Here is a 21259-nt window from a genome sequence, read left to right as displayed (position 1 = left end):
TACCGACAACAACTGCTGGACCTCAGAGGAATATAGAGTAGCAATATTGTGATTAATGTGTTACTAATCCTTTAAAATGTCTGGCTGGTCATTATCTATGATTTATTTCACCGCCGAGTCTGAAGTTTGCCAAGAGAGGGAATACCCTGCTGCGTAAAGAAGATGTTTCAAGATGACTGACAACACCACGACGAACAGCTGGTAGCATGTGTCATTAACAGCATGTGTGGATAGTGATTTTTAATGCAAGGGCTTGCTGTCACGTTGTATCCGTATTCTGCTACACCTGCAGCATATAGGTATGTGTATAAAGCAAGTGGAAAAAAAAACAGCCCTTTCCACATTCCTCTCCTCTCCAGCCGCATTGCTCTCACTAGTCAGTTATCTACCTTGTGGCAGTGGTTGGGATATCAAAGAGCAAGTCTGGAATTCAAGGTCAAACCTTTAATGTCAAAACTCAAACTGTTTTTGTTGTCCGTTTCACAGAAATCACCAACATTCCTCATCTTCCGACATGCATGAGAACATAATGTGACTTTACCAGCTCCTACACAACCATGTGCTGTTACATACGCAGTACAGCTAGAAAATATAATACATGCAAGCAAACCTATGCTTAAGTACCTTAGTGTATTTCTTTTTTATACAAACTGGCAACTTTCTGTTGCACAATCTTGTTTTTTCATTGTTTCCACAGTGGTGTCATGTCCCCCTCTAAATGGGACAGCAGAGAGATATCATCAACACACAAAGTCTGGGTTTTTATACCATATTTGGAGTGAAAAATGAGCAGGGGACAAATAAGCCCATCAACTGCATATGCAGGTACAGCTGGGTGCAGAGCCACAGGCACAGTGATACGAATGGGCCAGTTACACTATAATTGGATCTTTTTTTTTTTTTAGATGAGGTGAGGCAGCATCTCTCTGCCAAGAGGACAACACTGGGTCACTGGCCTGTTCATGCATAGGTGAAAAACTGCCAGATGCCTTCACAAAAGATGCAGCTTTGGGAGTGTTAGCCTTGTGGAGTGCCTAATGTGCAGGCAATGCACACATTACATAACCGACTTGTGTCAGATTGAGAATGTCAGGTTTTCATCAAAGCAGAACAACCACTGGGCTACAATTATTATTTAAATTAATGGTGTGTTCCAGTTGGAGTAGGAGGTCGGAATTTCCGAGAACGCCCCCCTCAAGTCAGATTTCCTACTCGGAAAGTCACATCACAAGCCTCAACATAATTTTCTAAGATGGCTGTAAATAATTAAAACACACTAATATTTTAACTGTTAATTGTACTTCTGTTGTATTTGTTAATAAGTCAGTTGTACACATAGTACTGTTCAATTTTCATCAGTGATGCTACACTGTGTATGCAAAACACTAACCCTAATCCTGCATAGAGCATCAATATCGACTGGTATAAGGTTTGCATTCATGTGTCAAAGTTAGGGTTCAATATATTGGTTCAGTGTATGTCAATATTATGTTAATGCACCATGCAAACACTATGAGATGCAACACAAACGTGCTAGGAATGTTTCGCTTCAGATTAGTGAAATGTTTGTGTTTTTAACAAGTGTTTGTTATACAAAAGTCAATCTTCAACTGTCTGACATTTTATCGTGATGCTTGATCAATTGGCTGATTTAAAACTTGTGGGTTTTTTGGCCTAATCCAGCTCTACTTGCATAAGTTAATAGATGTCTAGTGAGAAAGTTTATTCACTTTTCTCCAACCACCTGTCCTTACTTTTCAAGTTGGTGCCAACAACACAACAAGTTACCATTGGCTTCTCTGTGGAAACATGGAAAAACTCATATCTTTTTAGTCACAAGGTGAACCAATCTGGTTATTCTGAAAACAAATATGTTGTGACTACCAAGCACAATTCTGTTCTGTGAACATTAATACCAGAATTTAACAATGTGGATGCTCATTAGCCAGGGTGGTAATGTTCAGAAGTCAGGTGAATGCTCATTTTTGTATCTAACCTGCAGAGCAGAGCTGCCTTATTAGAGAGAGTGGTAATTTGTCTGTGTGAATGAACATAGTTGGCAGGAGGGGGAAAACTCTGTGGGATTACTACAATATCACCTGGGCTTCTATTGCAATATATAAACTGCTCTACTAATGATATTTAGAGGTCAGAAATGGAACAACATATTTGCCAGCTTGCAAAAACCTGGACTCTCAAATAAGTGGAACAATTCAGTTTTGGTACGGTACTTATTTACATATTTTTAACCGGCCCATCCATTCTTTGGTACACTTCCATTGGGGTACCAGAGGCAAACAGTACAGTACGGTTACACTGGCTCTGCCCAGTCAGCTGATTGGGTAACAGAATGCCTATTAATATTACCAGTTTTTGTTTCAAATTATATTGTTTTATATGTTTGATTTGTGTCTGCTTTAACTGCCATTACTGAAGATGACCTTAATATTACCTCAGTGTTTTGGCAGTTTACAGTGCACAGTGCTTGATGCCAGTACAGCTCATTAAAACGGGCCAAAGCTACTATATCCTGTGCAACAAAGGCAGCGGGCCAGAGTGAAACCAGCAGCTACATCAGGTCCTCATCCATCACACAGAGGTGATAGGATATATTGTGCCCAGCTTAATCTGAAAGCTCAGAGGAAAAAGGAAGTGAGGAAGTCACCTCAGAAGCACAGCATGGCAGCAGATGGCCTCCTAGGCCTCAACCATCTGGTATGGAGACGTCCAATCCGCCATGAGTCTGTCCCCTTTCATTTATACATTATTCTTTAAGAGTGAGACCTGCTTCTACTGCTCTACTACAACACCGCTACCTTCCACTCTGATCTATAGCTGCATGATTAGGCTTAGATCACTTCAGATCAGATCACTTCCACAGTACACATCCTTGGCAGCCAAGAGACTCACGGATGTTACATGTCACACAACCTAATCAATGAGCATTAAGCCTTTAGCCGTCACTCTCTGCCTAACCAGGAGATTATCATCTATTCATGTATTAGGGCTTCTCCCAGCATGGCTTACTTTAAATAGTAGTATGCTGATTGCATTGCTGTGTCTGTGAGACGGGGCTTTCAGGGCAATCTGAGCTTTATTTTGGAGATGCAGCACTTCAGTTGTGAAACTGTACATAAAACTACAATTACCATCACTTTTCTTTGCTACAGTTATAATCAGAAGCTCGTTAAATTCAGAAATCTTGAAATAGATGTTTGATTTACCAGGCACACGTACAACGTTATAATAACATGGACAAATATGTACAGGATTGGAAGTTAAAAATCGTGCGTAAATGACATGGTGCATAGTGTCAAGGATAAAAGGGCACTGATAGATCACATGATCAGAGATATGATAGGAAAGTGACAGCAGGTGATAGTTAAGTAGACTTTTGTGTGTGTGTGTGTGTGTGTGTGTGTGAGAATAGTACTTACTCACACAGGCCCAGCAAGGACCAAAACCTGGTCCTAGAGAGGCAGAACCTAATTTCTGAGGAACTGGTTTGATTTGATTTAGGTTAAGGTTAGGGGTAGACATTAGCTAGTTGTGGTTAGAGATAAGGCTTTGTTAAGGCTGTCCAAATGAATGGAGGTCAATCCAGTGACGTGTAGTTAATCTATAACCCTATTTAGTAGCCAAGTGCTTTAGGGACAAAGCGACCCACAAATCCGCCGACGAAAAACAATCTATATTTTCCACTATAAAGTCACATACAGTCAGACACACACTCATCTGCCTGGCTAGTCACTAAGGACAAGACATATATCATCAGAATTATATATAATAATGACTCTGTTTACATTATACATCGGAGCATGAGTGTGAGTGAACTCGCTCTTAATTTATTTGTTTCTGTAAAAACTTTATCAAGCATAACCTGTTGGTTCAATCAAAGCTAAAGGTAAAACATTTGTCACAACAATTTAATAACTAACAACTATTTAAGTCATATATTTAATCTTAAATATTTAATTGTGACTGGTTCCAGTTTGTCCGCTGTGATTATGCGTTGGATTCTACAACACAACAGTTCATCATCTTTGAGTTTTGGATTGTTGGTCAGACAATCAACCAGTGTGAAGATTTCATCACAATCAAAATCACCTAACCAGGTGTTTGTCACTGACTGAAACTATGAACTCACTGCATAGGTGTGACCTGCTGTGTTTAATTGGAATACAGTTGCCATGCTGCTGTTCGTCTACCAGCCACTTCTAATGAAACACTACTGACAGTTATAAACCTGCTAGGTGACCACGCCAAACTCTTGAGGAGCTGTCAGGACTGTCAGACGGGTTTGTTACACAATATATTGCAAAAGGAGAAAACATGTCTGCTCAGGGAAAACAGACACTATGGCAGTTTCTCCCTAATCTGAACATTAAGCAGGTTATTATTCACACTCAGCTCTATATTGCTTTCACAAATGTATAACCCTTCATAAGGATTACATACATATTTAGATTTTGTAAGAATTTATTTACACTGAGCTGTTACCGCTGTGATTTCCAAGTCAAATAAAAGTCACACAAACAGGAACTTTAGAGAGAAAACGCAGACACATTTGTAGAAACTCGTGATTGCATGTGGTGCTGAGCCACAGAATCAACATTCACACCATAGATTATGCAGGCAAAATAACATTCTGCACCCTGTAAACAACTGTGGGAGTACACACCACTACCTCCTGCCTTGTAGGCAGCACACACACCACACTAAAATACACACATTACAAGCACCGTCTCTTCTTATCAGTAAGCGTTGTTGACTGACACCTTCATACCATAACCCTCTCAAGGCCATATTCATAAAGACAAATGAGAATACGCCATAAAGTCTGCCAACGCGACACAAATAAATAATAACCTATTTTAGAACGTGTCATACCACACATGAAATCAGAGTCACCTGAATTTTCAAACAAATCTGGCCATGAACAGTGATTAAAACAATATATTGGGACAAGCATGAATGACACCACAAGAGGGAGTCTCCAAAAAATACAAAAGCATAACTTTACAGTTATTGCAATAATCCCACAAATTACAAACATTTTGGTCAGAATAACAAATGTTAACATCGTCCCGAGGCCTAAATCTTTAGATTTTTGCTTTAGATCGTTCACTGGTAACTAAATTTTCTTCTAACCCGGCAACATTCCGTAACTTAAAAGCATATTTTACCATTATGGCAAAAATGGTGCATACTTGCCCACTTTACAGATAGATTTTTCAGATTTTACACCTTTCACTTTCAAGATTTAAAATTTTTACAATTATCTTAAAAATGTTGCACACATACTTGCCTACTTTGCTTCTTTATTTTTGAAGACTCAATGGGGAAAAAAAGTGTAAATCTGTTTCATCTGCAAGCTTTACACAACATTTCCGCAAACCCATTAACACATTTTTGTGAAACCTATACAGACCAAATGAAGTTCATTGATAAATCGAAACAATAAAAAATAATAATAACAATAATAATGATAATAACAATAATATTAAGCATCACGATAATATCACAAATCGCAATTATTTTTGGCAGGATAATCTTACAGGACATTTTCATATCGTTCCATGCCTGGCAATAAAGTAGTACATTGTAATCTTTGTTGGTTTCACATGTATTAAGATGGGCTTTAAGTACACTAGAGGTATTTTTGCTGTATTTTCCACACACTAACACACACAGAGAGATAGAGAACATATCAGTCAGTGCAGGTGTCATGAGAGAAGCTGCAGGGAAAACGCTCTCTATAGACATTTCCAGAGATTAATAAGACTTTAAGGACTTTGATGTTACTCACCCCATTTCCGCGGATCTTGAGGAACAACTCCCTGTCAATGTGTCGCTTTTACTGACAGTGGATTAAGAGGGGAAATAATGTTTATAAAGACGCAGTCAAAAGTCCACAGATGACTCGCAGTCCACAGAGTTCACTCCCCGTGCACCAGCTCCTTGCAACTGACAGACAGCTGAAATATGAGAGAGCACTTCTTGGCAAACTCGATTCACCGGGCTGTCAAGCTGAGTGTCACATCAGACAGGCAGACCGAGCCCCGGTCAATTCTGGAAGTTTTCTCTCTTCGCCCGTTTGTTTTTCCTCTTCACATGCGCGACAGAATAAATCCCACTTCGGAAGGGCTCCTCCCTCGCTGTCTTCAAACAATCGGCGCAGATGAATTAAGTTGATGTTTGCATTTTCCCTGCTTGCTCGCCGCGCAGTTTCTTCTTCCCCAGCGGGATTGTTGTGTGTGTATTGAAGGCAGCAACGGCAGCAGCAGCGACACAGAGCGGCTTCCACCTGCCCACGCCTACACCCACTCATTTAATTTAACCCCGCGGTATCTGCTGTTTCAATCTTAGTCACTCTTATTTATTTTATTTTATTTTTTGGTCAAAATGTGTCATGAACTCACCCCATAAAAAAGCAACGACGAAAGATTTTCTAATGTCGGGTACACTTACATTTTTAAGGCTCCCAGCAGTTGTCTTCTTCCTCCTTAATTTAACCAAATTGTGAGTTGTTTTAAATTCATGCGTTACGAATTCGTATCTTGAACTCAATATACGTCTCCGTAACTTCACTTTTTCTAATGTCGACGCTGGTTAAATTCATGTCATATTAACTGTTGCTGTATCTAAGTGGCTAGCAATCAGCGGCAGGTGCGCGCGCGCTCGGAACCCTTGCACAGCGGTTATGTGATCGCGGAGGGAAGCATTTCAGCGACGTACCGGCTGTTACTAGGATCTTTCGGATAAGACTCGTTTGAATCACGTTTTTCAGATTAATTTATCTACATATACGTCTTTTTACAGGTACGTCCATTCTACGTAAGCGTTTAAAATGACATTTGTGTGTGTTTATTAGTTGTTTTTGTCCTTAAAAGCTAGAGTCCTGCTACAATCCTGAACAGCGTCACTTCTGTGGGACGTCTGGTTTTTTTTTCTTGCAGCAGTTTTGTTGTTGTTGTTGTTGTTGTATCTAGTGAGTGGTTTCCCTTTGTACAGAATGACAGAGAGCACGGAGAACATGCAGAAGTACGAAGAGCTGTTTGCACAAAGGTTTTCATCCGAGGACCAGGAATATCAGCAGTACGTGAACCGACCGACTGACTCTCCACCTATTGTCGAGGACTGGGCACGTCGAGGTGGTTGGAACCAGAGAGGCAGGGACAACAGGTAATAAAAATAATAATAATAATAATAATAATAATAATAATAATAATAAGTCAGTGGCCAGAGATACTTGGAAATAACATACACTATATGGACAAAAGTATTCAGTCTATCTAATCTAACTCTAATCACCTTTCTTCCTCATTCTGATCCTCAGCTTGAGCTCATCTTGACAATGTCTACATGCTTAAATGCATCGAGTTGCTGCCAATGGATTGGCTGATTAGATAGTTACATTTGCTCATAGTTAAATAGATGTACCAAAAAAAGAAGTGGAAAGCTCAGTGTATATATAGTTTATATAACAAAGTGTTTTGCCTGGGATTCTGAGAATAAATGTTTGGTTTTCTTTATAGACAAAAAAAACAGCACAGTTAACTGGTTTCTTTTACTTAGGAGCTAAATTGACCAATACTCTTGAAGGTGAATGTCCCTCAAACAAAATTGACCTTTATTTGTCTAACCCACTGTCAAAAAACAAGTAGAACACTAAAAAAAACCTGAAAAGTAGCACAATATCATCTTTGAGAAGCTGGAATTGAAAGCCCTACTAAATTTAAAAAAATGTCCCTTTTTTCATATACCATACAATTCATGCATTATGACGAATCATTCATTTATAATCTGTCTCTGTCTAGGTACCAGGACCGCCATGGCCACAGAGGTCGTGGATGGGGAGGAGACCAAGGCTGGTCCCGCCAGCAGCACCGGCGGGACAGAGACCGGTCCTGGGGACATGGAAGTGGGTCTCAGTCAGGCCCTCCAAGCTCCAATCAGGGATACAACTCCCAACCCCAGAGGCCACGTTATAACCCTTACTGATCTCTGTCATCTCTCAAGTGTTTTCAGTATTTATGTCCACACTCTTATCACTTGCATTGCAGCAGAGCGAAGCAACGTGCACCCGTTTGTTTGTCGAATTACAACAGTCTCGTAAGGAAGTATTGTAATAATAATAATCATAATAATTAATATTTCAGCAGCGTAATTACCTCCAACACAAGGAGGCCAAGTCTTCAGTGCTCTATTTCTGTGTGTGTGTGTTCTTAGTAGCATTATGCAAAAACTATCAAACAATTTATCTTGAAAATAAAGGTGGTCTTTGGGTCAAGGATGAATCGTAGACTACATGTAAAAAAAAAAAAGAAGCTCCTGAAGCTAACCAGGAAATAAGAAAATGTTGAATAGCCACTAGGGGGCATCTCCGCAGGTTGAAATAGAGCTCTATTTGAATTGGAAACTAGCCTGCGTCTCACTTGAACTAAAATGTCAGTTAAATCTCTGTTTTCAGTAGAACATGATCTTGATTTTGTAACTTTATGTTGTCGTTTTGAAGAAAAAGTTAATGCTAAAGCACAACAGCTATGTCAACAGCTGGAAATATCCAATAGGAGCCCCTGGTTACAGGTGAAATTCTGTTCAAAATGTCAAAATAGCGCCGCCCCAAATTCCAAATCTTGAGGCTTAAAAAATTATCCATATGTGTGACGTCAAAACAGCAGGTGTACTTTCACTGTCTTTTAACCTATAAACTCAGATTAGAGCAGTTTGATCATCTCCATCTCCTCAAGTCATACCCCGACCTTTCACAAAATTTAATGGAAAGCAGCTCATTAAAAAACAGTCAGACTGTTATGTAGCCTTACCACATGTCCTACCATCAAAATATGAACTACTAAAAACATTAAAAGTCAAGTATGAAGCCTGGGTCAGATATGATTCATGTCACATAAACTAAACTGCTGCTTTTGTTATTTGCTACTCGTGTTGTTTTAAAAAGTCTCTCAAACTCAAAATACTTCAGTTGACACATTTTTATTGTCGGGAATGAAAACGGATCCTAATGACTTCCAGAAAAATAGTGAGAGAAAAATGAGTTTCATTTGTTTCATATGTCAGTATGATTTTATTTTTTTGTCTTCATATTACATCGTACTTTATTGCTCACACTTTGAATTATATTATTTTTTTAATGCCATTTGTGGGATTTGTCCAACATTAATTTGAAAATGATGCTTAAAATGACTGCAGTATTTCAGATTTGTGAACTATTTTTAGTCAAACCCTCATTATCACATTGTTGTTGTCGACATCTTATATCTGCGTAGACGTTTTGACATAGATTGATATGATATTGTTATGCATTGTGTTGCAAACAGTGAGTCACCTGAGAAAATCTGTTTGAATTGCAGCTGTATTTTCTTTCTGTGTGTCACTGTTTCATAAGGATATAATTGAACCATCAATAAATGTGTATTTTCTTAGCGAGTGGCTTCGGATTTGTCAAGTTATTGGGTTCAACAGGAAGCAGTTTCATTGTAGACACGACTGTCCTTGAGTTTAGAAGCAGATTTACCATGATGTGAAGTTTCTTCATCAATGTTGCTAGTAAAAAAATCCCTTATTTCCTCTCTGAAGTACATTTATTCTGTTATGTGAGGCTGTTGAGTGTTTTGTGTAATCCCAGGGCAAACATGCAGCACTGGCATGTTATCCACTTTGTTTTTGTTTTTTAATCACCGGAGAGAAAAGCTCCAACTGCTACATCTCTGGCTTTATTAGTTCTGAGATGTTAAAAAGCCTTAATAAGAAAGTTATTAGCTGTTTTCTTTCTTTTTTTCTCTCTTGCCTTTAGCCAGAAAGACAAATGTACTTTCTGTCTTCCTCAAGCCTCCTAAAAAAAAAATCCTGTTAATGAAACAAAAACAAATTTGTTTCACAACTTGCCACGAACAGGATTGCAAGTTCAGTTGACAATAGTTTGTTCTAACAAGTTAGAAGCCAAAATGTTTGGATTACAATCCTACAAGAGGAATTCATGTTAAGAAGTTTTTTTGAATTGTGATAAAATAACTTATTGTGTACGATCATAAATGACCTACAGTTTGTTCATACTTTCATTTTCTGCAGCTAACAGGAGTCATATTTCATTAGTTTAATCAAATTTAAACAATTTCCCCAATTAAAATAGTTCCCTGGTGTCCTAATGAACATGTCTGTGAGGTTTGTACAGTAATAAATATTCCATGTGGTATTAAATGACTTTAAGTCTTTCAGTTTTTCATTTTCAACTGTACCAAATATTAAATGTGTTAAAAAAAAGCTTCCTACTCCATGCCTTTTCAATCTAAAACTGCCATTTAAAATCGATATTGTTTCAAAATGATCAACAAGTCATACGTCAACCACATTTCATTGGGTTTTAATGGACGCCACTGTAGTGTAATGTGAAGGGAAAGCAGTGAATTACTCAGGATAAGCCCCACACGGACCAATGGATGACATTTGGGAAAGCAACTAAAATATTCATGTGCATCATTAATATATTATTGCTCCACACATCTGTGGCACGCACAGCCCCATGGCCTTGTGCTGTTACTCAGTTAAGAAACAAATGGTGACTTTGGGGCCACATGAGCCCACAACACGACCCAGAATCAGACATTGTTTCATCACTGCCTCGGTCGGTGCCAGCGTGTGTGGTTTTCTATTTCTGGCCGCAGTGAAGACGGGGTTAACAGTTAATTTGGGTCTGCCACAGTCAGCGGTGCAATCAGCTGTGATGATAAGAGAAGGAGGGAGAAAGTGTGTGTGGGGGATGTGCCCAAACTGAAAGTGGCTCACAGCAGGAAAAGCTGCAATCACTTCAGATCAGACAAACTTCACCCGAGAAGAAGAAGAGCGATGAATGACACTCAGAGTTAAACTGTTGCACTACAGGGAATATAATTGATGGTGTAGATTAGTTTCTAGGAAACAAACACAAATTAATTTTTTTTGCGAATAAATAATTTTTTTTTAGAAACATCCTCCAGCTGTTAGAGGAGAACTCTCATCTGACTCATTTACGGACATTTAAGCCCCAGTGTGTCTGCGACATTCACACCAATGTCAAACAGGAGACAACATTTAATTTAGGTGATTACCTTCTCATCACAAAAAAAATTAATTCAGATTCAGGAAGTTAAGGAGCAGAAGGACAAACTTTCAGATAAACCCATGACAATAAAAATATAACCTCCTTATTGTATATTATGTATTAGATTATTTCATGTTATGTAATCTAATTGTGTCTTCTATTATCTGATCTTATTTTATCGTATAATATCTCATCTTATATTATCTTATCTAACCTTAACCTTGTTATTTTATCTTCTAATAATAATTTCTACACTGAGAAGTATAATATTGCCTTTCATAATTATCTTGTATTATCTTGTTTTATCTTATCTCATCTTATAATATTTAATCTTGACTTGTATTATCTTATTTCATTTAATCTTGACTTGTATTATCTTTTTTTATTTAATCTTGACTTGTTTTACCTTATCTTATTTAATCTTATCTTTGATGATCTTACTTATTATTATTATTATCATTATTACTAGTATTATTATTATTATATTGTCTTATTTTGTCTTTTCTTTATTTATTATTTCAGTTAAGAGTGTGTATATTCAGTTTCTTGCTGAATAGGACCTCAGGGTCAATTGCGGCCTATTCCATTACAGATTATTATGCTTTCATTAATAATATTTAATAAATGCACAGTGAGTCTCGGAGTGTGTAAAACAACAGTGTGAGACAGAGTGAGCGTCCTGTGAGAGAGAGTCTCGTGGCTCTGGTCTGCCACGCTGTCAGGCTTCATGTGGACTGTTGGGTGACAATGTAATGTGACAGCAATGGAGACAGTGTGCTGGAGGCCATGTCCTTGACAATGAACTCATCCTACTACAACCATGATTCTAAACCCTTCCCCTCCTCTGATTGCATACATAAATACATGTGTGTGTGTGCACAAAACACACACACTCTCACAGAGGGAGAGAGAGACACACACACACACATCACATCCTCCTCTGGCCCCTGCAGCACTGAGCGACCTACATCTGGTGCTGTAGAGTTGGGTCCAGACCAGCCACAGCCTCCAGCAGACTGTTAGTGCAACATGTGACATGTGTGTGAATGGTGGAGTACTCATGTTATGCACTCTCTGCTGAAGTGAAAGTGTTCCAGGTTTGTTAGGTACAATCTGCACATGAAGCACACACGTGCAGACAGTAACCAAGCACTCTTATGTAAAGCAATAGTAGCGTATAATTACTGCTGCTGCTGAAGATCACGTTTGATGACATCGCGTCTGCTCATCCAACTGCACGTTTTGTAAGTTAATAATAAAGCCACTTTGTTCATTCATGTGAAGACAGTGGACTCTGTGTTGCCTGATTAAATCTTTTTGTTTTTCTCCTTTGTCACATGTGGACAGCAGAGCTGTAGTCTATGTCACTCGCTCACTCATCTTCTACTGCTTTATCCTCCAATCTCAGCTGACACAGGGCGAAAGACGGGGTTAACACTGGACAGGTCGTCAATCCATCACAGGGCCACATAGAGACAAATGTCTGTATGACAAATGACTGTTGTGTTCCATTGTTCTACTATTATAAACATAGTAATAATGTATCACATTTGATAGGTGTCTAGTCTCACATTATCCCACTGCAACGTTATGGTGTAGATTAGTGTACAATGTATTCTGTTAATAATTTATTCCATTTCATACATTAAACATCTTTAATGTGCCGTTTTATGATAAATAATTGAACAAATAGCTGAATATAAAGTTTCACGTTTAAAAAAAGAAACACAATAGTTACTTTCCCTGGTAACTGTTTACTTTTACAATGCAATAACTCAGTTACCAACTCCGATACTTTTTGTGAGAAGTAAATAATAACTATAACTAATTACTGTCACTTTTGTTTTTTGTTTTTTACCTTAGACAGCAGTAAAAACAAAAGTATTAAGTATTGCTTTTCAAAAACAGGTGTGCAAATGTACACTAAATGAGCAAATCTTCAGCACCAAAATACAAACAAATAACTTAAGCTCAACATTTTTTACATATGTGAATATGTCGAAGGATATAAAAAAAAAATGTAATATGTTATGTAAGTTTGCTTATGCCTTGGGCATCTGTATATGTTTTAAATAATATGCATGAAGGTGCAATCTACCAAACATTATACCGTCTCCTCCTGTGAAACCTCTGCTTCCTGCAGGGAGAAAACAATGATCCTCAGCTCTTTCGTTCTACTTTCAAATCAGAGAAGTTACAAATTAGCAGGTTCGTTTGACGTGAACAAAGCTCAACACCCCCTGATTTTTGTGGCACAGAAGAGGGAGAGCAGTGGGAACGGGCCCTCATATACACAGTATGTAGTAATTACCCAGCATGCAATACTCCCACCAGCTGGACTTTCTCTCTCTCAGCCTTGTTGGTGGATGCTGTTGTCAAGTGGTCTAGACACACACACACATACTGGTTTCCAAGACTTCCGAGGACATTGCATTGACTAACATTCATTTCCTGGAGACTGAATCTAACCTTAACCATATCTACTACTGGCCTAATCTTAACCCTGACCTAACTTTAAAACACGTCTTCACTTTAAAACTTAGTGACAAATCCCCATAATGTGACTGTGTAAAAAGATGTGGGTCCCCACAACATAAGGAATACCAAGTACACAACACACATACTTTTGGTACGTCATCCTTAGTGAGGACACTCGCAGACATAATGCATTCACCATTCCGCTCAACCTAAAATTAACCACCACATCTCCAGTCTGACAACACATGCAGTTTAAAAATCCTTCTCCTGACCCACAGAGCCCCTCATAGCCCTGACCTCACTGACCTGCTCCATCATCACACCCTTCCTCACGAAGCCTCCGTTCATCTGACGCCAACAATCTTTCCATTCCACAAAGGACCAAGCACCGGGGCTGGGGTGACAGCTGACTGTACGGACCTCCTTCATCTGCATTTATGACCTTTAAATATGTGGAACACGTCGATAGATAGATCGATAGATCGATAATGTATTTTACACTGCATCACAGATGAGGACAGAGACTTGTTTGGTCTTATCTGTCCTCCTGTCTTTGGAGCATCCACATCCTGGTGGGTGGTTAAAATCATTATTTTACTGATTTTCATGTTGTTGTCTTTCTTTCTTGTATGGGTTGTATAAGTGGGCAGTCGGAAGAGACTCTCAGGTTCCTGGTGACTCACCATCGGCCTCACTCTTCTTGTCAAAGCCCACTCACTCACTCATTCATTCACCCAGTCACAGACAGCTTAAGTGGCCTTGTTGACACTGCCTGTCTCATATTCATGTTCACATTATGCATTTCATCCAGACACTGCAGAGCCATTTGTGTTTGACAAAGAGCAGTATGAGCAAGGAAAAAAAGGATTAGAGGAGAAACACAGAAGTGGAAAACAACAATGATTTAATTTCTTTAGGGCTGTGTCCAAATAACCTAATCTGCATGTCTACTGACTGCGGGAGGAAACTGGAGAATACACAATTTAACAAAGAAGATGGAGTAAATGCCAAAGAGGGGTGCAAGAGTATTCACATCCTTTCTGGAATGTCAAGGCCACCATCGAAGAATTCCTGAATTAGTTACAATCTGCAGTCTCACCATTAGATGTCACCAGGGTTCCCACACCTTGGTTGACATCAAATTCAAGGACTTTTCAAGGAATTCTCAAAGAATTTCCAGGACTAACTGCACTAATGAGCAATGTCTAATCAAGGCAATATTTCTTAAACTTTCAAGGGCCTTGAACATTTTATTTTTCAAATTCACAAACTTCTAAGGATTTCAAGGACCTGTGGGAACCCTGTGTCACTAATTCTCACACAATGTGCCTTTAATCCTTCTGTATTTGCTTTGTATCAGCTCTGACCATATGCATTTCCTTTTTTTTGATAACAAAGCTCAACTTGAATTCTGCTTCATTTTACTCAAGTCTTCTGTATTTTAGCTCACGCTTGAACTGAGCTACTTAATTAACTAGGTTAGATGAACTGGTCATTTATATTGAACACATTTTTACAGGGAAATACCTTATTTTATTTTGGAGCTACAGTTACTTGTTTCTTTTAGATTTATTTAAGATTTTTACATAAACACAGATTGTATGAACTTACTGAACTCAAGTGAAACAGACAGACATCTTAGTTTGGAAACACTAGACTCAACTGTGGGCAGGTGAAGTTGTCAAAACTAGCATGTGACTATGAATCTGCACTCGCATTACTGTCGACATTAATCTACTGAACCTGTATGCTTCTGCCTCTGGGATTTAAATACCTCAATATCATGTGGTTGCAATAATACTTTTTTGCTTTGAATTGCTTCCCGTTTATTTATTTACTGAATGCCTGAAGAGGTAAAAATACATACCTGTGCAGCAGAAACTGTTACATAACGTCTCACCATCTACTTCTTTGATAGCGTGCCGAGTCTCTAGCAGCCTCTAGTGACAAAAAGTGGAATCAAAGGATATAAGATAAATTTACCCAAGACAACTGTAATAACTGTACTACACCCGGCCACATTTTATTGCTAAAAAAATGCTTCATTTATTTTTTTGACTCATTTTATTTCCCTTTTTCAACATTTGAATTAAGTGCTAAGCAAACATGACATGAGAAATTACAGCATGTACCACTGGCGAAGTTACACAACACACATGGAGTCTTCTTAACACAGTGCACAAACAAAGTACACCTGCTTTATGAATGACAATGACAGTGCACCATAAAAAATATGCCGATATTAAACTTCTTGATAAAAAGAATCGACCAACAAATGGAAGCCGTCCCTGTCGTTTCTGTTTCTGGCAGCTTATTGCTAACACCACGTAGAAAGGACAACAGAATCTCCATGAGGTAAAAAAAAAAAAAACAGGGATACAGTTCATGCCCAATTAGTGTTTGATCAGACCAGAGCTGTGGTCTGTTGGCGTGTTACGAATCATGTCTGTACATGTCTATTCTACAGACAGATGCACACATACACACACTGAAACACACACACATTCTTTATTCCAAAAAGGTTCATGAGGCACTACGTCCGCGTTATGTGTCCAGCAAAAGCCAGTTTTCACAGCAGTCTGAGGTCTCACCGGTTTCAGTGTACCTGTAACACCACCGTGTCAAGTCTAGTTGTAGTAGATGATCTCCGGGATCTGCCCGTCCTCCACCGACGTACCGTTGTTGTTTCCAGGTGAGCTAAAAAACAAAAATGTCGTTTTGGTCCCGGTGGCCGTCTCCTGCGTCACTTTCTTCAGCCCTTTTGTGCCATAATGGGAGTCTGAGCCCTGACAAAGAAAAAGGTCGTGTTCACTCGTGTTTATTTATTTATTTTTTTAAAAACACCAACTCTGGACTGACCTTTAAGGTGGCACACGCAGTGTAGCTGACGTTGGGAAGGATTTCCACCGGCTCTTTGAACATCACTCTGAATGTGCTTGCCGTGCCGTCGCAGCTGAAACCAGTGTCGTTCTGGCCCAGAGTGATGCGTTTGTCGCTCTCTAAGATCTGCACAGGGACAAAGAGGATTTTTAATGGACGGAGGATGTGGCACAAATGAAATATCCACTGTAAAACATCTTTGAATTGTTCAAAATCGGTTCATGGATTAGTTGTTTTGGTCCACATAATGTCCCAAAATGATGGCTGGTTTTTACCAAACCTTGAAATTATGACAAATGTCTTTTGTCTATAAATCTACATTATTCAGTTTAAGGATTTCTTTATTAGATGGAGCAAAATAAACCTAGAAAATATTCACATTTAAGAAGCTTGTTTGACGGTTGACGGTTAATTAAGTAATCCACTAATAATCGATTAATACATGGTACACACATAAAAGAAGGAAACCCGCATCGTCAAAAACCCTAGAAGGAAAACCACATCATAAATGCATTACACTTACGAAAACACTTTGACATATTCAAAAAAATAAAAACACAAATGTCCAGTGCTACCAAATAAATGTAACTTCAAATCCCATCACAAACGCAATGAAAACATCAGTCGTATCAGTTTTAACTGTCACTATATGAAGTTACCTGTATGTTGACCTGATAGTCAGTGGGGCCATGAATTGAACCATATAAGCCAAAACCCACAATGGAAATCCTTTTGTTTACATTGAATCTTTAAAAGGAGAAAGACAAAGAGGGAGGGAAAAAAGAGAGAGAGAAATAATGTGACTTTGAATTCCTTTAGGAAGGAGGAAGAAATCAATCCCTGCTCACTGAAGATCGCTGTCCATCACCATCTTCATCATCATCATCTCACCTGATTCTGTCGCTGGTACCACTGTACCCCCATCGACTCTCAACCTGCTGGAACCTATTAATGCTGCACTCCTCCCCCCTGAGGCAGCAGCGGGGTCTGTCAATGTAGTCGACTCGTGGTTTAGGGTTTACTGTAAAGTGTAAAAACAGATTTACCACCTCCCGATCGAACAATATTCCAGACTGGGCAGGCCCTGTTGCACAAGAAAGAATATCAAACTGGTTTCTGTGGTTTGACTTGTTTGGACACAGCAGGAACATGATGAATGTGTAACTGGTCAGTGTAGCTTTGCAGCGCGCACACACACACACACACACACACACACACACACACACACACACACACACACACAAACAGTGGGATTCAAAAGAATCTTTTGCTGTGTTGTTTTCGGCGATTCGCTTACCTGCAGCAAACTCCTCAACAGTCATGAGTGGGAAGCGGATGAGGGGGAGCGCCTTCCCCAAAACCTTCTGTTTGTTCTCGGAGGTCGGGGGAAGCTGTTGTCTGTAACACTCGGCCTCGGCCCAGCGCACCACCGCCCCGAACAGACGGTTCTCCCTGATGCTCAGCGTGTCTCTTTCTAGCACTGCACACAAGGTGTCTGCGCACAAAGTAAACATTCATCATTTCATGTGCACACATGCGGTGCGGAAAACAAGAATATCAGGTCGGCGGGGCTCACATACCGAGGTCAATATCTGTAAATCCCTCTGCGTTTATTGCATCTGCAGTGCTTTTGTCTATGATGTCCAAGCAGAGACTGGCAAGTTGAGGCTCGTCAAATAACCTCGCCTGTAATCAAAGAACAGTGACCATGAATCAACACTGGTCATTTATTTTATATGTACCAAATAAAAAAAACAGTTAAAACAAGGAAAACCAAAATCTTTGTGGGCAGAACTGACGTCTGAGGGAGTCTTAACATGTATACAGCAGTAGTGCAGGGGTGGGGCGGGGACAAGAAGTGTTTTTTTCATATAATATTTAGAGCTGAAACGATTATTAATCGATTACTAAATTAATCGTCAACTATTTTGATAATCGATTAATTGGTTTGAAGCTTTTTTCATGATTAAACAAGATTTCTGGTTGTTTAAGCTTCTTAAATGTGAATATTTTCTCCGTTCCTTTGCTCTGGATAACAAAGAAATTATTAAAAGTCAATCATTTTGGTTTGTGGACAAAACAAGACATTTGAGAACATCATCATTTCCAGGTTTGACAAACACTAATCAACATTTTTTAAGGTTTTCTGATATTTTATGGACCAAACGATTAATCGATTAATCGAGAAAATAATCGAACGATTAATCGATTATGAAAATAATCGTTAGTTGCAGCTCTAATAATATTGAACAATCTGGGTTTTTTGAGCAGTAGAATTCACTACTTAAACAGTTCATGGGCTCTCCTGAGTGCTTTCAATCATACTCCAAAATGTTTACAGTTGTCTCACTTCACTAATACAATGTTGCTCTTGTCTCTGTCTGTTTTGACATAAAACAAATGACTTCCACTGAGTGCAGGAATGTTGCCAAGCGACAAAAGGTCTAAGGAGCTGTGTGGAGCTAAGAGGATTAATCGACATTGTATGAACTCATTTGACAATGGTTTGACTGTAACACATTTATTTATATTTAAAAGTTCCACACATCAGTCCAAGACAGTTTCATGGGCAGTAAATGTTATATTTCAATTATATCTTGAATTAATTATATCTTACATCATCCGATTTGGAAAATCTTAGACTTCAAGCACATGCTGCGGCTGTAACACGGCCCGATGAAAGCACATGATTGATGATGGCTGAGTTTATTTGTCTGACGTCAGTTTAGTTTTTACTCCAACTCAGTTCAGTCACTAGCTGTTCCTGGCAGCACACACTTCTCTTAGTGTTCCTACTCGCTCAGTCACCAAAATCACTGAGTGTAATGATAGAGGTGTTAGAAAAACTTAAAATGTCACAAAAATGATTAAGAGAATAGATTGTACTGCTATTTAGAAATACACAGCAGTGCATTTGTCTTGATCTGGAGGAAAAATATAGGAGGATCCTGTAGCAGGATCCAAAAAGGGCTGCTATCACATACTTTGTTGCTGAAGGAAAGAACAATGTAAACCTGTTGTTAGGTTATTTTGTATAATGCCACAGGAAAAATCTAAATCACATTAGCTTTTGTTGAAACCTTCAATTTCTAACATGCTTTAATCTTTTTTAGTTTGATTACCCTGTGTCTACTGTATTTTCCAACTTTCTCTTGATGGTGTAAGGTCAAAAAAGAGGTATAGCTATGAGTGTTAAATGGCATTTTTTTTGGAAAATATCAAAAACATTCAAAAGAGTTAATTTAAACGCGTCAAAATATCTGAACTAAAATGTGTTTTCATGGACCTAATTCCTTTGAAAACGGTAGAATGAACATTTTTCATCACCTTCATCTCTGGAAAGACATGTTGCTGTCAAATTAAATTCAGGAATCTCTCAGATGAATAATTAAAAGTCCATGCACATGAAACCCTGCACGGTGAACACATGTGCAGGGTGTGTGTTTGTTACCCATCTGATGCATTTTGGTTAAAATAAATAAGAAATCACAACGACACAGTAGATGTAAGCGAGATTAACCTGAGTGAGGAGCATGAGGGCGTTGTCAGCTCTGAGGTGCTTGGTGAGGAATTCCACACAGTGACCCTCCAGAGCAGGTACCGCGTACTTCTTTGCTGTGTACAGAGTCGTCATCACAGTCTCTGGACCAATGTGGATCTCATCAGAATACAGGAACCTACACACAGGAGGAACAAACAAGATACTAGATTAGTCAGGGTTCCCACACCTTGGCTGACATCAAATTCAAGGACTTTTCAAAGATTTTCCAGGATTTCAAATAATCAAACTAATAAATAATTTAACAATTTGGGTGTTTTTATAATAACAAAGAAAGTTTGTGAATATTGGCTGGTTTCATTGCCAAAAACGCTTTGGAGTGAGCCAAATCACTAATTTTATACTTTTATATTTTTGTTTTTTCAGATATTCAATGCAGTTATTTTCATCAACAAATGACCAACCAACAGGTACTGAATATGTAATCGACTCACCGATACATATTCAAATAAAATACAATTCAAAAACATTTACACCTGTTATTTTCTTGTCAAAATGGCTGCTCTGGGAGAACCACTCTGCTGTAGCTACGCTGTTAAATTTAAAACTGTCATCTCATTCTTCCAAGTGCAAGAAAAACAAACCACCGGTGATCACTTAGATTCCTCCTTACCTGAGCAGGGCGAGGAAAGCTGCCGGCTCCACATCCGGCAGCTCGATCTCGGTTGAAGTGGTGGCCATCCCTCCGTTGAACATGGCATCGAACACTGCGCTGCCGGCGGCCAGGACGAACTTGTGGGCGGGTATCCTCTGGGCCTGCCTGCCTTTCCCCACGATGAACCTGACGTCGCTGAGCAGCTCGTTGTTGAACAGAAAAGCGAAGCGCTCCTTCAGGGAGCTCTTCGTCGCCTGCCAGTTGTACACGGGCTCCCGGTGGAGGCCGAGGACAGGCGGGGAGCCTGGTGGAGCAGCAGAACCGGAGACTGGTGCGTTGCACATCGCTGCTGCTGCTGCTGCTGCTGCTGCGGCTCCGGACTGAACCGAGTTGGACGCTGCTTCTTGACGGCCATGGTTCGACACTAAGCCGCCACCGCCGCTCGCGGTCGCCATTATGACACACTTATTTAATTTAATGTCCCGCCACAGTGAATCGTTACTGAGACATAAACATGCACGCACCTGATGTTGTTTATTTACGTCGTATCCATCGCCGTGGACGCCATCGTTATCCTATAGTTGTGTGTGTGCGTTAGCCTGCTGCCGCGTCTCCCCGGATGTGACGCAGTATTCACTTCCTTCAA

General features: G+C 39.3%; 3 protein-coding genes across 4 annotated transcripts in view; 1 reads left to right on the top strand and 2 right to left on the bottom strand.

Moving 5' to 3' along the window:
• Window positions 1–6289, bottom strand: part of homer2 (homer scaffold protein 2) — a 40240-nt gene extending 33951 nt beyond the window's left edge. Inside the window, exon 1 of the mRNA XM_058628669.1 lies at window positions 5810–6289. Coding sequence (XP_058484652.1) covers window positions 5810–5814 — 5 coding nt within the window. The 5' untranslated portion in view covers window positions 5815–6289. The remainder of the gene's footprint in view (window positions 1–5809) is intronic.
• Window positions 6290–6701: 412 nt separating this feature from the next.
• On the top strand, window positions 6702–9450 carry LOC131459181 (RNA guanine-N7 methyltransferase activating subunit-like). Its single transcript, XM_058628670.1, has 3 exons — window positions 6702–6822; window positions 7015–7185; window positions 7821–9450. Exons 2-3 carry the CDS (start codon window positions 7016–7018, stop codon window positions 8002–8004), a joined length of 354 nt encoding a protein of 117 aa, XP_058484653.1. The 5' UTR covers window positions 6702–6822; window position 7015; the 3' UTR covers window positions 8005–9450.
• A 6291-nt stretch (window positions 9451–15741) lies between these two features.
• On the bottom strand, window positions 15742–21213 carry LOC131459815 (BTB/POZ domain-containing protein 1-like). 2 transcript variants are annotated; one of them, XM_058629925.1, is made up of 8 exons: window positions 20632–21213; window positions 19980–20136; window positions 18040–18145; window positions 17757–17954; window positions 17351–17543; window positions 17119–17206; window positions 16439–16585; window positions 15742–16365 (listed from the first exon to the last, which is right to left on the bottom strand). In XM_058629925.1, exons 1-8 carry the CDS (start codon window positions 21066–21068, stop codon window positions 16207–16209), a joined length of 1485 nt encoding a protein of 494 aa, XP_058485908.1. In that variant the 5' UTR covers window positions 21069–21213; the 3' UTR covers window positions 15742–16206. The 2 variants fall into 2 exon arrangements, with proteins under 2 accessions (XP_058485908.1, XP_058485909.1); XM_058629926.1 differs by having other exon boundaries at window positions 17351–17480.
• Window positions 21214–21259: the final 46 nt, after the last annotated feature.

The sequence above is a fragment of the Solea solea genome, chromosome 5 (genome assembly GCF_958295425.1).
Source record: "Solea solea chromosome 5, fSolSol10.1, whole genome shotgun sequence".
Classification (NCBI taxonomy): domain Eukaryota; kingdom Metazoa; phylum Chordata; class Actinopteri; order Pleuronectiformes; family Soleidae; genus Solea; species Solea solea.
Note: the sequence above shows the minus strand (reverse complement) of the source record. Positions and strands in the feature narration are given on the sequence as shown.

Coding starts and splice junctions, on each gene's coding strand:
- LOC131459815 (XM_058629925.1), bottom strand. CDS start 21,068: ATGGCGACCGCGAGCGGCGGTGGCGGCTTAGTGTCGAACCATGGCCGT. Junction 20,137..20,631: donor GCTTTCCTCGCCCTGCTCAG/GTAAGGAGGAAT, acceptor TCCTGTGTGTAG/GTTCCTGTATTCTGATGAGA. Junction 17,544..17,756: donor TGTTGAGGAGTTTGCTGCAG/GTAAGCGAATCG, acceptor CTTGTGCAACAG/GGCCTGCCCAGTCTGGAATA.
- LOC131459181 (XM_058628670.1), top strand. CDS start 7,016: ATGACAGAGAGCACGGAGAACATGCAGAAGTACGAAGAGCTGTTTGCA. Junction 7,186..7,820: donor CAGAGAGGCAGGGACAACAG/GTAATAAAAATA, acceptor GTCTCTGTCTAG/GTACCAGGACCGCCATGGCC.